Raw genomic sequence first — 17,262 nt, 5'->3', positions numbered from 1 at the left:
TTTTAGGTTTACTTCTTCACTAACTAATAACAAAAAAAATTACCATCTAAAGAAGAATATTTTTTATTACAAGAAAGCACTATGAAGTGTTGTACATGCACTCAAAACAGTTAATATCTGATGTGATTCGCATGTATTTGAGATATCAGATTTATAGGAGAGTGGCGAACGAGATGTGAGGGAAGTGAGGGATGCAAGCGACATTTTTCTATATATGTATCCCAGATACATATGAATCCACTTCGATATACAGTGTATCTAGAGCAAATTACACCTAATTTTGATCTCATTATCCCAAGATACATGTATATCTAGACATATTTGGACACTCCAAAATCTGATAAGATTCATAATATTTCAAAAACTAGCATTTATATTAGTAATTAACTCATAAACTAGTGAGATTTCTATAAGTTACCTATTTTTATAAAGCAAACCATAAGATTCTAGCCCCAAAATATCGTAGTACATATAAGCAAGAAGATCATCTTACAATTTAATAACGTGGTAGTAAGATAACTAATTCACACTTTTGTGTGCTACAAAAGGGTCTTGTTGCGTTTATAATCTTAGGTTATAACATAATGTGTGCGTTTTATCTATGATAGGCATGCAGGCTAACTTGGAGAAACTTATCTATTAACAAAAAATAATTGTTGGGTTAGGAGGGTAATTAGGGCGTCGTGCGGAAGTTTACAATTGCATATCATATGGTTGATAAATTAGATAACAAAAACTTATACTAAAAACATAATATTATTATATGAAAAACTAATATAAAAAAATACTAGCACTGTTGAGAGAATAAATCTCCCCATAAACAAAACTCTTAAACAACTACATTGCGGATCATATTGTGTTCTGCTATGAGAATATGGATTTTCAATTTATAGATCTCCAAATTTTTCCTACCAAATATATAAGAGAATTATATTTTCCTTTCAGAAAAATAAAAGCAATTATGGTAATGCTTTAATTTTCCTTCAAGGTAAAATTAAAACTCAAATATGGTAAGAAAATCAGGGCAAAATCCTAACAAATCTCCCCTTTTGGCTGGATTTTCTTGACAAAACTTGATTCACCTTCTTCACATGCATGATAATCTTTGTTCTTCACATAATCTTCATCACTGCTGCTTGTCATGATTAAAAATAAAGTTTAAAATATATGGGTTAAAAATGATATAAAAATATTTTATTTTTATTTTCAAAAATGCAGCAACAAGAATGTTGAAAATATGGCTTTAATCTCTTCTCCACATGTAGCTGGACAATTTTTTTCTTTATCATCAAATTAGTTGCGAATTGATTTGGAACCGCGTTGAATATGTCTTCAACCTCGATGAACCTGGGTCATTGAACCATTGACTCCGATACCACTTGTTGGGTTATGAAGGTGATTAGGGCGTCGTGCGGAAGCTTACAATTGCATATCATATGGTTGATAAATCAGATAACAAAAACTTATACTAAAAACATAATATTATTATATGAAAAACTAATATAAAAAAATATTATAACTGTTGAGAGAATAAGTCTCTCCATAAACAAAACTCTTAAGCAACTACATTGTGGATCTTATTGTTCTATGAGTATAGGGTAGAGTTTTTCCTCTAAGAAAAGAATAAACCAAATATAAAAGAAAATTATATTTTCCTTTCAGAAAAATAAAAGCAATTATGGTAATGCTTTAATTTTCCTTCAAGGTAAAATTAAAACTCAAATATGGTAAGAAAATCAGGGCAAAACCTTAACAATAATTAAGATGTTTAACCGCCTGTATGGAATATAAAATGGTTACAAACCAATTAAACAAACTAATAACCGTTCTTCTTTATATACAACAAAAATTGATACTCAAATTAGCCACTAAGCCAATTCCATCTTTATTCTCACAAATCAATAGATCATGACCGCCAATATTGAAGGCCTTTTGAGGATAGGGAAAAGGGTCTGAAAAATACTTCAACTTTGGTCGAAATTGCTGTTAGGATATCAAATTTTATGGAGGATCTTTTACCCCTGAACTATTTAATAATGTATTTCAAAGGTATATATGTGTCCACGTGGACACGTTACTATTTATAATGATGCAATATTTATGATGTCCATGTGGGCCATATATATTTTTAAAATACACTATTAAATAGTGCAGGAGTAAAAAGTCCTTCCCAAAGTTCGATATTATTATAATAATTTTGGTTAAAGTTCGAATATATTTCAAACTTTTTTCCCAAGGTTAAAACAAAGGCTCAAATTCTTAGCATTCAAGAATTGTATCTTGATAGTGAAGTCTGACAAGAAAATTGCATCTTGAGGAAGATTTGAATAGAAGTAATGATACTGCAAAGTAAAGTTGATAGTAATTGTTTATGTTACTGCACACTCAATGTGTCTTTTTGTAAAATTGATGTTTTCTAGATTCATTTGTTGGTGGTACCTACTGTGCACAACATGTAAATCAAGAAAATCTTTTCTGACTGACGGTGGTTATTGCATCAAAATTACCTTGCAAACTCTTCGGTCTTGGGTTATCAAATTCTGATGAAATAATATTTCAATATTCTGTTGCTTACTCTTATAATAATATATAGCTAATCTTAATAAACGGTGTAAGCTTCATTAGCCACCTAAAAGAGTATGATTTTTAAGTTGACTATGTTCTTATAGTTGAAATGAAGTTGTTTTTGCCCTTGCTGTTACTATACTTATCCTTCAATTGGATGGAAAGCCTCAAATCAATTAAAACTATCCAATTTTCTCTTTTAATCCAAACCCGACCCACTAAACCGAATGATGAATTCATACCAAATTAAAACCTCAAATCCATCTCTCTAATCCTCTTCATCTCCTTCCTCCATTGAAACACCATCCGAGATAACTTGACCCCATTCATGGTGTTTCTTCGCATCGCTTGCTCAAACGATGATCAAAATAACTAGAGAGTAGGTGCAAATATTGAGGTGGTTATCCTTATCTTTGCTCATAGATGAGGTGGTTTTTCTTCATCCACGGTTGAGGATGGCAGTCACTGCTAAAATGAGTATCCATAAAATACACAAAAAAGTGGGGAAACCGAATAAAAAAACAACAAAACTGATGTACAACTCAATGTACATAAACCAACAAAAATGAAAAAAAACACGCATTAGAGGGAAATGAGAAGCTACTGCCATGGTTCTACAAATCGTTTTTGCGTAATGTTTACATTTTATTGGCTAATTTCAGGAAATTACCGGTGCTGGTGGTCGAACGGTATGGGGTAATCCCGCAAATGTAGGGATGGCAATGAGGCGGGTGGGCGGTTGCGGGGCAAACCCGCATAGACCCACAAACATATTAACCAGCCCCGCTCCGCCCCACATAGCAAAAAATTATGTTCTGCTAAATAAATAAACTTGTTGTTATACTATTTCCTACTAGCATATACATATAGAGAGTTCATTGTCTCAATCATGTAGCTGGGAATATATATATTTTTTCTTGTTTAATAGAAAGGATAAGTGAATTTGTGGGTCAAGCTTATGTTTCATTTGGTTTCTAAATTTTTTTTTTGTCAAACACAAAATAATACAATTTCCAGAAAATTATAAGGCTTCATTATTGTTTCCACAAAATTATAGTGTAACTTAAGTGTCAAAATATTTGAAAAAAATCAATGACAAAGTAGCTAAAGAGAGAAGCCTGGACTAACTTATAAATGTTTTTCTCAATATTATAAACTAATTAAGTGAAACTGAGTGGTTGAAATCTTGTAGAACATCTCGTTGAGAACTAAATAAATGATTGACAGTGAAAATATAAAACAATGTTAAGTTTTATAAAGGCGAGCATATATTGAGAGGGAGTTGCAATTTCCACAACCCACACCCGCCTTACATTCCTTAAAAATAGTTTCAACCCGCCCTGCCCTGCACCCGCATAAAGCCATTCCCGCCCCATCCACATAAGGTAAAACCCGCCCGCTCGTTATCCACCCGCCCCATTGCCATCCCTATGCAAATATTAGGAAGATTTTAGAGGGTGAGCTATTTAATGTTGTATTAGACAACAATGGTAAAAGACTTGGATTCTGTAAGGTTTGTTTTTTTACCTTGCTCCTGATACTTAAGTTTTTCTTAACTTTCCGAGTAGTGTATGATGCTTTTGGATTCAAACATTTGGATTAGAAGTTGTTGATAGTTTTTTCTTATTTCTGACTTTCCGTAGATGATGATGAAATAAATAAAAAAACACCATTAGAGTATATTTGATAGCGTTTCCATATACTCCGGCGACCCCTTGAGAGATTTCAAATTGCCGATGGTTTGTTCAAATGGATTTGTGCCAGTTCGTCAACCCTTGAGCGATTTCAAATTACCGATGGTTGGTTCAAATAGATTTGTGCCGGTTCGTCGGAATCAGAGGAAGAGTCCTTCGCTTGTTCCGTTTTAAGAGAATCCGAGCCCCAATTCAATCTCCAATTTCAATCCGTTGTAAAACTCTTTACTAAGATATGTTCCTATATTGAAGGTATGAATTATTATCTATTTAACCTCTTTTAGGATATTTCTATCCATTTGTTACTTTTTTAAAAAAAAAATCTTGAGCGAAAATTCAAATTGTGATTATAAAAGTTAAATATCACTATGTTAAATTATTGAGATTAATCGGGTCAAATTGGGTGGGTCAAGACCCAACCCGTTTTTTAACCCATCCCATTTGAGTCCAAAGTAAACTTGGGCGGGTCAAGACCCAACCCGATTTCTATCTCAATCCATTTTAATATCTCTAATTTCAACCCAACCCGCCCATTTGACACCCCTAATTTTGGTAATCATATGAACTTTATTGATGGATCAAAAAAGAAGTCATTGTGTGTTGATGCTCTAAGCATTTTTGTGTGCACAAGTTACTAAGAGAGAAAAAAGAGGGGTTTGTTGTTATTTGTTATTTAGTATTATGGGTCAGGTTTGAATTAGGGTTAGAATAGATAATTGAGAAATTTCAATTAAAATCGGATCAATTTAAGTTGATTTGAGATTTTTGTCCACATAGGAGCACAAATGATGAAATTAGTAACGGCGAGGATAAAAACAACTTCATTTTAACGATAAGAATGTCACTATTAAACCAAAATTGAGGAGTATTTTTTACCCTTTTCCCCTATTTTTTCTAAAACTTTCAATTTGCAGAAAATAATGAAATGTATAAAAGATGGCATCAACGAATTATAACTTTCGCCTTGCGTTTCCATTTTCTCTTTTTGGATATATATATATTTTATTTTTTTTGCTATTTTCTCTTTTTTGATTTACATATTATTATTTTTTACTTTTTTCCTATAAAAAAAGACATTACAATTCATATTGAATTTAAAATAACGTTCAACTTTTCGAATCAAAATACACTTTGATTTAAAAAAATTATATATTTTATTATCATAAATGTTAAAAAAAAAATTGTAATTGATTATAATTTAATAATTAATTTTTTTTAATATTTTGTAAGAAAAAAATAAACATATATAAATTATTGTACGTGACATAACAACACACATCTTTAAATCTCTTTTATTGATTATAGTTTTGAAAGCTTTTCAATAAAATCAATCATTACCTAAACTATCAAAACTATTCTAAAAGAGTTTAAAAATAAAATTAAGATTTTACTTCATTGAATATGACAATTAGAGTATCATTTTTTTACTTATTTAATATTTCGTAATACTTTTAATTACAAAAACCAATATTATAGTGATGGTTACCTTTAGAAGACCTTCAAAGTTAAGACAATAATTTTTAAGATACAATTATTTGTTAATCTAATTAGTTTGAGTTTGAAATGTTTAATAAAACATCTCAAAGAATTGAAGACAATCTTACAAAGTCAATACTAAAACATGGTTGATTCAAATTGAAGTGAATTAGATCAATTAAGAAGTAAAAAATATCTATAAATTTAATTGTCTACGATTTTTATTATAATTACATCAATAATAGAATTTCAAAAATATGTGCATAATATTAGTAAGAGATTAGCAACAAACTATTAATTTTTTTTAATTATTAGTAACAAAAAATACATACTTTTTTTTAATATTCTACTTGAGGGTATTTTGTTTCTTCATAGTGTTAACACAGTGCTGCTTACAATGGCTTCATCAGAATTCAAATGTGGTGTTCTCTTTTATGTATACATCTCCTTCTATCTTTTGTCTACTCAGTGCTTTTGGTTCTTCATTTAATCGTTGTCTCTTGGTCGAATTTATTACTTTTTTTGTCCGTATGTTTTCGTAACCGTGCCATTTTCAACCTAACACAAGACTATCAATAGAAGAAAGTTTCAACTGGCCAACAGATGTTATATATGTGTCTTGAATCTAACCGAACCAATTTCTTAAGGGAAAAGGGTAAAAAGTACCTCTCAACTTTGGTTTATTAGTTGATTATGCACTTACCGTTAAAATTGAGTTATTTTTACTCTCACCGTTACTATACTTGTCACTTGTACTCCTCAAATGGATGGAAAGCCCCAAATCAATTAAAATTACCCAATTTCGATTAAAATGACCCGATTTTCTCTTTTAATCCAAACTGACCCATGAATTCATACCAAATTAAGACCCTAAACCCATTTCTTCATCTCCTTCCTCAATCAATTGAAACACTATACCAAATTAAGACCCTAAACCCATTTCTTCATCTCCTTCTTCGGTTGAAACACCCTCTTATCAGTTATCACCCCTAACTTAAGAGGCAAAAAAGCTCAACTACAATATCATGCTCCTTCTCTTCTCACAAGGTAAGTCATTTTCTATTGAGTTAATTTCATTTTATGATGCTAATGGATAGTTAACACTTAACAATGAAAGTTGGTAGCATATCACATTCATAGTGGGTAACTGAAAATAAATAATTTGTAATTTCGATCGTAATTTTAGAGAATTTTTTGTGTGTTTTCCATTTCAGAAACAGAGTTGATTGATCAACAATAAAGATCGAGGTGGGAAAATCGACGATGGTGTAGCCGGTGACGGAGACCCGCAACTGAGGTTGTGGAATTCTATGGGAAAATCGACGATGGTGTAGCCGGTGACGGAGACACCACAACTGAGGTTGTGGAACTCTACTGTGGATTTGGTGGTGCCTAATTTCCACACTAGTGTTTATTTCTATAGCCCAACAGGATCCCCAATTTTTTTTTGACGGAAAGGTGCTTAAGGAGGTACTAAGCAAAGCCCTACTGCCGTTTAATCCGATGGGTGTGAGGCTGTCGTTTTATCCGATGGGTGGGAGGTTGTGCAGGGACGAAGATGGCCATATTGAGATTGATGGTAAGGGCTAAGGTGTGCTGTTTTGCAGATGCTGAGTCTGATGATGTGGTGGATGATTTTGGCGATTTTGCGCCGACGTTGGAGCTTCGAGGCTTATTTCGGCAGTTGATTACTCAGAAGGAATGAAATCTTATGCTCTCTTAGTGTAATGGGTTTTAGGTTAGCATTGGGTTTAATATGGGGAATGGGTCTTTTTTTAAAATTCGGGTTAATTGAGTCAATTTGGGGCTTTCCGTCAATTAAAGGGTACATATGGTGAAATTAGTAACGGCAGGGGTAAAAATAACTCTGTTTTAACGGTAAGGGTAAAGTCAACTAATAAAACAAAGTTGAGGCGTATTTCTTACCCTTTTCCCAATAATGCCCCATTGCATCAGGATTTTTTGCTATCTTTTGGATTTTATCAGCTCTTTAGTCTTGGCCTAGCTTTTTTGTTTAGTGCTCACTCTTTTGTACAATTTCCATCTTTGTGATGTTTTTAATGAGATCATCCAAAAAAATAATCATTAGTAGTTGGAGGTAGCAGCTCTGAATAAAGTGGCACGCAATGTTCAATATTCCCCGCAGTAGTCTCTTCCTACAGGCTTCACATCTTCTCTGTGTGTAGTGATTTTTGTGGGATGTTTGGATTAGCATTATCCTTGTAAGTGAGATGCTGTTAAGAAGATACACCATTGGGCTTAACTAAGCTCTAAAAGATAGCTAATGAGGTGACGATTGCCAGATAACTTACAGAGATAAGAATCCATTCCCTCAATCAACATGGGAAAATCTAACACCCTCACATGCTCAAGGATGAACAACATAATATAAGACCCCAATATTGATTAACTATGCTCTCAGGATCTGGATCTGGATCTGTTGCATCCATCTATTAGGGATTATTCAACAAACCACATACTAAAACAAACCCAGATATTCCAACTCATTATTTGGCCATCTTTAATACCTTAAAGGCCAGCATGGATCAGACTAAAAGCAAAGACTAAACATCATCCTTCAACATGATTATTTTATCCTTAGTTGAAACAAATAAGGACTAGTGTTTCTCTAAATTTTATCATATCCTGCACCGCTTCAATATTATCCTCTGTTATCCTTTTTTGTGTTGTATAGCATGGTTTTATTCACAGAACTATAAGCAATTCACAGGCTGCTACTGTCAGTGGCTTTATATAAGGGAATTCAAAAACTACTGGAGCGTCACAACTCACGCCTAGGATTTGAATGTACGACCTAAAGAAATTCTTGAACCCCATTTTACCACTTCACTAGAATCTTCATTTGATGTAACATAAGGGGTTCAACAATTCATATAGAGCCCCAAAATATCTTTTTTTGCCTTATTTGTACAGAAATGTTTTCCACAACTCAATTGAACCCCCTTGCCCCTCCCATCAGCTCCGTCCTTGGCTGCCGTTCATCTTAGCAAATTGCATCATAAGCACCAATTCACCATACAAGTTGAGTTGAGGCTAGAACAGACCCACGTAATAATGCACGATAACAGAGAAACCACCAGTTCACTAGACAGGGTGACGATTGATGATTCCTTTCGTTTCTTTTCAATAGTATTGGCTCAAATATATCAAAGAGAACTGAGAAAGATTAAATCTTGCTTCTAATACAATATGAACAAATTATTGGTAACATAAAATCAAAAGTCAAAATGCACCCAAATTGTTTCAAACATTCATCAATCTCTATAGTCTATAGTAGTATTAATGACTCAATAATCCTTTTACATTGTCTCACTGCCTAATGGTACAATTACAGCAAGTATAAATTTCATACTGTCATACAAACTGGAACTCTTACAAACATACATTGTACCCAAAAAATTAAAGAAAGCAACAGTCTATAAAAAGAATCAACATACTCACCACTAAGGGAATATGCACATCCTATGATATCTGTGTATGAACAAGAAAAAGTCTCAAGGGACAATTTCAAAATTGTATCTAACCTGAAAGTCACTAATGAGTTGAGCTCCAGCACCGGTACGCCTTCCAATTTTTCTCCTCTCATAATCAGTATCATCCGTGGGTAACTCATGACGACAAACAGGGCATGTATTACGTATGTTTAACCATGGTATAATACATTCCCAATGGTAATAATGGGAACAAGGAAGCTCAGTCACCTTCTCCACAACCAAAATCTCATCTTTACAAACAGCACAGGCTATCTTGTTCACTTCGTCCTTCAAAGCCACCGAAGGAAGATTTTCAATAACAGATTTAGCTGTTGGTGGACTACCCTTCAAAGTCCCTTCACTCTCCAGAAATTGCCCAAACACGGCATCGTGATCAGTTTCGTTTACATGAGCAATCCCATCATCATTTCCATCAAGTTCGAGGCTTCTTTCAATATTATCAACGGCCAACAGAACTTCCCACTCTAAACTCCTCACCGGCTCATCAACTGAACCCGAATTCGAGTTCCCTCCTTCAGAAGATGAAATATCTGAAGAAACTGATATTTCTTCAATTCCATCAATTACAGAACTCAAATAGTCTCTATCTTCACCCCTTTCATTGACTTCTTCCCACTCAAACTCGTCATTCACATCCCTCTGATCATCAATCCGAAGACAACTCCAAAAATCATTGGCCTGATCAATATCCCCAACATTCAGCTCCACTTCTTGCGAATCAGAGTCCGACCCAATACCCACAACCCGAATCCCATCACCCGTTTCAATCCCGTTGGAATCTGAGGGCAGAAGAACCCCATCAAAATCAGATCCAAAATCACCGTATACATCCTCTAGAACAACCCTATTCCCATTATCAAAACCCGAATCTTCTGAAACGTTTCCATCAGGGGTCACAAACAGATCCGTAACAAAATTCATTTGGTCATCATCAACGATAAAGGAATCCGGATCTGCAAGCAAACCCGAGTGATCCGAACCCGAATCTGAATCTAGGGAACCGGGTTCGGGTTCCGAATTGGGGCTGTAGTTGAAATCATGAGAGTGGATAAAAAGGGTGTGATTAGGAGGAGAAAGGGAGTCGAAATCGAAAGCAAACGGATGTGAGTACTCTTCATCATCATCATCATCAGTGACGGTAGCATAGATGGTTTGCGGGAGGTGGAAACGGTGTATTCCAGAAACTTCCGCCATTGAACTGAAGAAACAAAATGATGATTCAAACTTCAAACTTTAGAGAAAAATGGGAGTTGCCATTGATCCAATTTTGCTGGTTTCACAATCTTTTTCGGTGACTTCGGGTGGTAGACAACTAGCAAATTAATTTCTCTTTCGTCGCTGAAAAAATATCATACGTCATCATTGTTACTCACATTATTTAATGAATTGGTTACATCCTTAGATATTTATATTATATGGGAATAAAAAAGAAAATGTGCCACCTGATGAGCAACACATTAAATAATTTGCAAGATAAGATTTCAAAAAAAAAAAAAAAAAAGTTACAAAATAGAGCTACTATTAAAAGACAAGATAAATAATAAAATAGAATTATTAGCAATTAATAAAAACAAAATTAGAAGCAAAAAAATATGATAACGATAAAAAAAATCACATCAAGTTGATCATTTACACGAAAATGAAACTTTTTATCATTACTTAATAATGAATTTAATAATACGATACAATAAAATTTAAGTAACAATCAAAATAAATATTAATATTAAATTGATATTACAAGAAGAAGCATAAACACACTTATTTTCATAAAAACTTGAACACACCCTAAATTTAAAATCCTTTTTATTTTTGAATTTCACGTCAAATCAAACCTGAGTAGCCATATAGTAATTACAAAATGAGTGCTAGTATACACAAGTGAATAAAATCGTATTATGCGCGTACTCCGGCATCTTAATGTTTGCTGTTTGCATATGTTATCAATGTTTGAACCAAAAAAGGTAATTGATGCACTGATACTTCTCTAGTTGTTTTGCTGATTATAATGATGCAACATTGCTTTATTCATTTTTATAAAATGCTTCAGAATGTGCATGAAGTAGAAGGTGGAATATCGCAACCCATGAAATATCCTTATCTATCACATTCCACGTACAAAACAAGCCCTAAGTTGATTAACTACATAGAGAAATGATCTTAAAGCACTTGGCAATAAACAAGAAAGAGAGGAACAAGTAGCCTTCAAATGTGTAGGTTTTCTGTATTCTTCTGTTGAATGGCTGAGCCACTGTTTGTACTTCCAAACTTCTACTGAACACTAATTTGTAAAGCAGACAAAATCTGAATGGCAAAACTATGCATGTGTAAGAAACTGCTATTTAGTCACAAAGAGGGTGGGTGGGGGATCGTTTCCTCTTCTCTTCCGGGCTCCAAAGTTAATACTCATCACCATGAACTAGATGCGCAAAGACATCACTCTACACAGTGATATCTACTGGTGACAAACAGTAAGGGAGTACACGATGAAGGTAGGCCTAAAGATTTCTGAGGAGTGCCTAATGCCGAGGGTCTCTTGATCGAATAACAAAAATCTCGAGTACTATCAAAGCTGGATACTCTGGTTCTGCATTAAAAAGGTTACCACTGTGGATATCAAAAACACAAGAACTGCTGTAAGGACATACTTCCAATTAAGCTGCCTTGCATCTATGTCCCGCGAGGCATCAAGTCTGGTTGAAGAATCAGTCTCTTTTGACTGACTCGACATAAAATCTCCAGAAACATTCTCTTCCTGAAAATGAACAGCAGAAACAGTAGTGTCACAACAGAGCTAGGTGTCTTTCCTATTCTAAGTTGTCAACCAAATAACTTTAGCTTTGGGTAAACACGAAGTACTCAAGAATTTTTTTCACTTAAAGGCACAAGCACACAGCTAAGGTTATTTGGTTGATAATGGAATGTACATCATCAAAATATAATAGTTGACTGGCATCTAAAATAGTAAATCAAAATACTGACAAAACCAGAAGAACATATGACTCGTGTATAAAACTAAGCATAAGACGGAATAAAGCACGTACCACATTAGTTATTGATGAGAACTTAGATATTTCTTCCTTGCATTCATTCGGAGAAGTTGCAGCAGAAAGCTCAGCCTTGGGAAGCATGGATTCCCTGGTATCTTTGCCATCACTTGGGGGAGCTGGCGAAGGAACTTTATCCTTTTGCTGAAAAAGCTTCTTCTGGGCCTTATTTTCCATTATCAGCAAAGCAATCTGAACATTTTTTGCAGAAAAACACTAATCTGAATGAGAAAATTATGCAATTACCCAATAATAATAGTCTTCAAACAATGCCCTTGTTCTAACATTTAGTCCAAAGGAACTCTCTTCCATGAAGAAGTCATGCAGGAAAAGAATAACCAACTTTAACCACAAAAGGACAAGCTGGAAACTGAATAACTTGTCACAAGCTAAGCACATCGCAGATTCTACTTATAAAAACTAACTATTTTGAAAGACTGACTAACTAATTTTAATATCGAGCAAATCTTATTAATAATGGTCAAAATCGTCTTGTATAGCTCTTTCAACTCTTCCTTTTCAGCTAATTTCTTCCTGCAATAAGAGCAAACGTTGCAACGAAAGGTTGCTGTAGTAATTATCAACAAACACCATTAAAACTTTCAGGTGTGCACAAACTTGCTCTACTTCAGCCCATTTTCATTCCTTTCCTTTGACCATGACTGCTTTTTCTCAGTGAAAGGAGTCACTGGTAGTACAAGTGTTAGTGTTATAGGAAGGATAGAACCTTAATATGTGAGCCGGTAGATATCATTGGAAACTCGAGAATACCTGATGTTTAAAACACTTCTTTGTCAAACAAGAATATGTGTGCATGGGGTCTGTGTGCGCGTCTATGCATATATATTATCAGTAAGAAATACTTCTAATGATTACAGTGTGATCTAATGGTCACGAACTCTGAAAAGTTGACTAAATCCAGAGCGAGAAAATGTCAAACTCGACCGAATGAACAGATATTGCTGCTGAAACAAGTAAAAAGGAAAAAGACAAAATGCATCAATTATACAGACAAGCTTGCACACACAACAACTGCATTTTAGAAGTCATTAAATTTATGATGCTGCTAAGGTTCCACCAAAGTCTATGAATAATAATTTAAAAAAAAATTGACATAAAATGTTGTGTTATCCAAATGCCATCTCATTGTTAGGCATAATTCTAGGCTGTTTCAGATTAGTAACTGGTATTCAATTATGCACAGTCATCAATTGGCATTTAAGCCCATTAACCATGTCAATAGACAAAAAAACTCAAAATAACTGGATAGATGGAGGAAAAGGAAAGTCGTAAATGTTATCAAGATAATTCCAGTCATAACAGGAATGAGAGTCAGTAAGGAGTGACAAACCTGTTTTTCAAGTCTCTCTCTTTCAAGAGCCAATTGCAAAATTAGATCTGTTATCAATTTACTGCGGAAGTTAATATCTCGGGCAGCAGCCTTCTTCATTTCCTCAGCTTGGCGTAACGATGACTCCAAACATGCCAACCTACCCCTCACAAAAGTTAATTCTTCATTGAGATCTGAGTTAGATTCTGACAAGATAATGCACTTATCTTCAGCACTCTCCATCAAACTTTCGGCTTTAGAAACCTTTGATTTTAGATCCTCAATCAAATCTTCCATGTCTTGGATTGTAGAATTCAACATGATTTGCTTCTCCTGACTAGCTTCAGCAGATGCAACTGCATGCTGAAGTCGAAGCTCAGAGTCCCTCAGCTGTTTTTCAAGCACATTTATCCTCTCAGAAGTAATGCTACTACTGCTTTTCAGGAAGTTCAGCTCTTTGTCAAGTTCCACATTTGCTTCTTTCAATATTTTACACTCAGTTTCTGCTGTATCAATTCTTCTTTCTGCTTCAGAATTCTTTTCCTTCAACGTATTGATTATATCCTCCATTTCAAGGATCTCAGATTCTAACTCCTGACTTTTCTTTGCAGATGCTGTATAATTGGACAGCTGGAACTCAGAGTCCTCCAACCGTTTCTCAAGAGATTTAACCTTGTCCCCGAGCTCTTTAGAAGTGCTTTCAGACTTCCCTAGTAAGTTGTCTTTTGCTTTTAAATGTTCCTCCATTTCTTGAAGTTTAGACTGTAAGTAGCTTTCTTTCTGAACAGTACCATTCAGATTAAAATGTGCCATCTGGAGTTGACCCAGTAGTGATTTTGAAATTCCTAAAAGGACTTCAGCAGCATTCTCTCCCTCAAACAACCTTTGCGAAGCATCTTCAATTTCTTCCTCCATGTATAAAGCTTCTTGCTGCAACCTGACTTCTAATTCTTCTTCAACTTGTCTAGATTCAGTAAGCTTCTTCTCAAGATCTAACTCTCTGGCCAAAGACTTCTCCAGCATCCGCAGAATGTGTCTCTGCTGTTCAACAGTCTGCATTTTTATCTTCATCTTTGGAGTTAAAAGTGCATCACCGTTAAAATAGTCTGCTGCCTCGCTATCTTCCCCTGTCAAGATGCATCAGCATGAAGTATGATTAATAAGGATGATTGATGTCACACAAATTACTTGTTGTCAAGAACATAATAGCAACAAAATGCCTCGTGCAGAGAGAAGCAATTCACATTTCCTGGTCCAGATATGCAGGGCTAAAAGAAATAAAATCATTAAATATTTGCAGACATTCTTCTTTTCTCCTCTCTCTTCCTTTTTTCATATATTATCCAAAGGGGTGGTCAGTTGGCATGGAGAAGGTTGCTGGGATAAGTAAATTACATAGAGCATAAAACACTAAATACTGCTCAACATGAAATTAACATGCATCCACTTGGGTGTCGCTTAGTGGTCAATGAAGTGAATTGAGCACCTTGAGGTCACAGGTTCAAACTTCAAGTCCCAAAGACAAAAAACTCTAGGTGATTTCTTCTCATCCGTTCTAACCTTGGTGGACAAAGTTACTCTGGTACCTGTCGTGGCGACGGGCTCGGGAGGTTCATCAAAAAAAATAAAAAAAAATAAAATAATAATAATAATAATAATGATAATGATGGCAAATATGATAATAAACGTGCACTCATGATGCATGAACATCTAAGTAGAATCTTAGTTCGACTGATCCATTCACTTTGCATTGGTTCTGCTGATGTCCATCTTTGATTGCTTTGAAATGGACTGACCACAGTGGATTTTGAGCAGCATAACCCAAGATTTCTTTAACTGAAGCTTCAAAAGCTATTCAGCATTATGCAGGATGTAAAGAATTTTTTTTAATGATAGCAGGATGTTGTAAAGAAACCCTCCCTTCAAAATTAACATAAAATAAAAAATAAACTCACAATTTTGGTCCCCCTGGGAGGTGAGCATAATCCCATGGAAGTTGGTACACTGCACCCTCAATTCTAAAAGGTGGTCCTGCGACTGCTTGAGGGATTTTTCACTGTCATGTAACTTCTCTTCTATTAAAATGAAAGCCTCATCCACATAGCCACGTGAAGATATGACCTTCCGCACATTGTCAATCTCTATTGCAACAGAGGATAATAAACCGCCTAGCTCCGTCACCTCTGAATCCAGGACCCCAGATAAGAGATCAAACTCTATTGCCTTCTCAACAATGTCATTTGAAGTGCCCTCCTTCTCAGAGGCAAAAGCCTCAAAGTCACTTTCTCTTGTTTCCACATGCATCACAAATAAATCCAAATTAACTAGTTTCTCAGAGACACATGCCAAGTCTAGTTCAAGCCTTGTTAAAATCTCCCCGACACTTCCTACTTCTTGCATGACATTACCACTGGAAGACAAAACTTCTAGAGAGTCTACTGTATTTGATTCTGCCTCCACTTCATTGGTGTTAACACCTTTGGTGGAAGTAGATGCATTATTCACTGTGTCAGCATCCATTAGACTAACCCGTTTTTTAACCTGAAAATGAACCAATACCAATATTTTTAAGCGAAAAAAAATGTGAAGATGCATGAAACTCAAGAGGTAAAAAGGCAATAAGTGAAACACACGCTTCTTTGAAGTAAGTGCACAGTTTATCGAAAATAAAGAAGTACTAAAAAGTAAAAACAGATGGTTTTAGTACATACAATAATCAAATCACGATTGTTATTACTGATATCAGCATCCAATATACAGTAATGATAATATTAATCCAACTCCGCAGAAACATCATTCAAATATAATTCAACAAGCCCATCAAAAGATAACTCCAATCATTAAACAAATTTTCATTTACAATTAATCAACCATTAAGTAAATTAATTTGCAGCACCCAATGTCATATTTGGTTACTTTAGTAATTGTACTATGAGAATAGAGGAGATAGGCAAAAGAGAAGCCCAGAATTAAAAGATACCAGAGACAAAGGACTTGCATACTAGAAGAAAAAGAGTCCTTTATTTGAAGAAAATGAAGAAGAAAGAACGGAAACCAAAGAACTACAAAAGCATAAGTAGTAGATGGATAGACATTACTTACAACTGACAAAATAGATGGATGGGCATTACAAACTCGAGAAGAAGAAGAATAAAAAGAGCACAATAACAATAACGAGAACGTTGAAACATACATGGCAATGAACCCTACTATTCAAATAGCAAAATGTCATTTTTCCTCTTCTATTTTCTCATCTTTTAAAGTAAGATTCAAAGAATTGACCACTTCTCGTTGGGATTTCCAGTCTCACTCATCAGAAGTCCGTAGAGTGATACACCTAGTTCGCATCACTTCATGGCTTTAAGGGACGAGCCATGACACTTAATAACACAGATGAATACACGATTAATAAATCTCTGGTAAACATATCCTCATTGAAACCAGAAGAACTGAAAGAAACTATAAAGTTTAAAGGATGTGAGAGTACAGATGCTCCCACTACAGTTAAAGCTAAAAAGTGATTGTTCACATATACTGAAAACTCCATGGTGTTAAAACTATATTGCTTCTGAGATCAGCTTTCATAAGTGCACCTAATTAGGACGTTGATTGGGTATGGGAGTACAAAGCAATTCTTA

At 34.7% G+C, this 17,262-nt stretch overlaps 2 protein-coding genes across 2 annotated transcripts; both read right to left on the bottom strand.

Annotated features, from left to right (window-relative positions):
• Positions 1–8,994: 8,994 nt before the first annotated feature.
• On the bottom strand, positions 8,995–10,554 carry LOC125836617 (E3 ubiquitin-protein ligase CIP8-like). The gene has a single exon (XM_049515809.1). It carries the CDS (start codon positions 10,442–10,444, stop codon positions 9,251–9,253), a length of 1,194 nt encoding a protein of 397 aa, XP_049371766.1. The 5' UTR covers positions 10,445–10,554; the 3' UTR covers positions 8,995–9,250.
• A 1,079-nt stretch (positions 10,555–11,633) lies between these two features.
• LOC125836610 (WPP domain-interacting tail-anchored protein 1) lies at positions 11,634–16,161 on the bottom strand. Its single transcript, XM_049515802.1, has 4 exons — positions 15,580–16,161; positions 13,646–14,751; positions 12,292–12,486; positions 11,634–12,002 (listed from the first exon to the last, which is right to left on the bottom strand). The coding sequence occupies exons 1-4, from the start codon at positions 16,142–16,144 to the stop codon at positions 11,814–11,816; spliced, it is 2,055 nt and encodes a 684-aa protein (XP_049371759.1). The 5' UTR covers positions 16,145–16,161; the 3' UTR covers positions 11,634–11,813.
• Between the last annotated feature and the right edge of the window lie 1,101 nt (positions 16,162–17,262).

This window comes from Solanum verrucosum, unplaced genomic scaffold (assembly GCF_900185275.1).
Source record: "Solanum verrucosum unplaced genomic scaffold, falcon-dt-bn FXZP01000278.1, whole genome shotgun sequence".
NCBI classification, from domain to species: Eukaryota; Viridiplantae; Streptophyta; class Magnoliopsida; order Solanales; family Solanaceae; genus Solanum; species Solanum verrucosum.
Note: the sequence above shows the minus strand (reverse complement) of the source record. Positions and strands in the feature narration are given on the sequence as shown.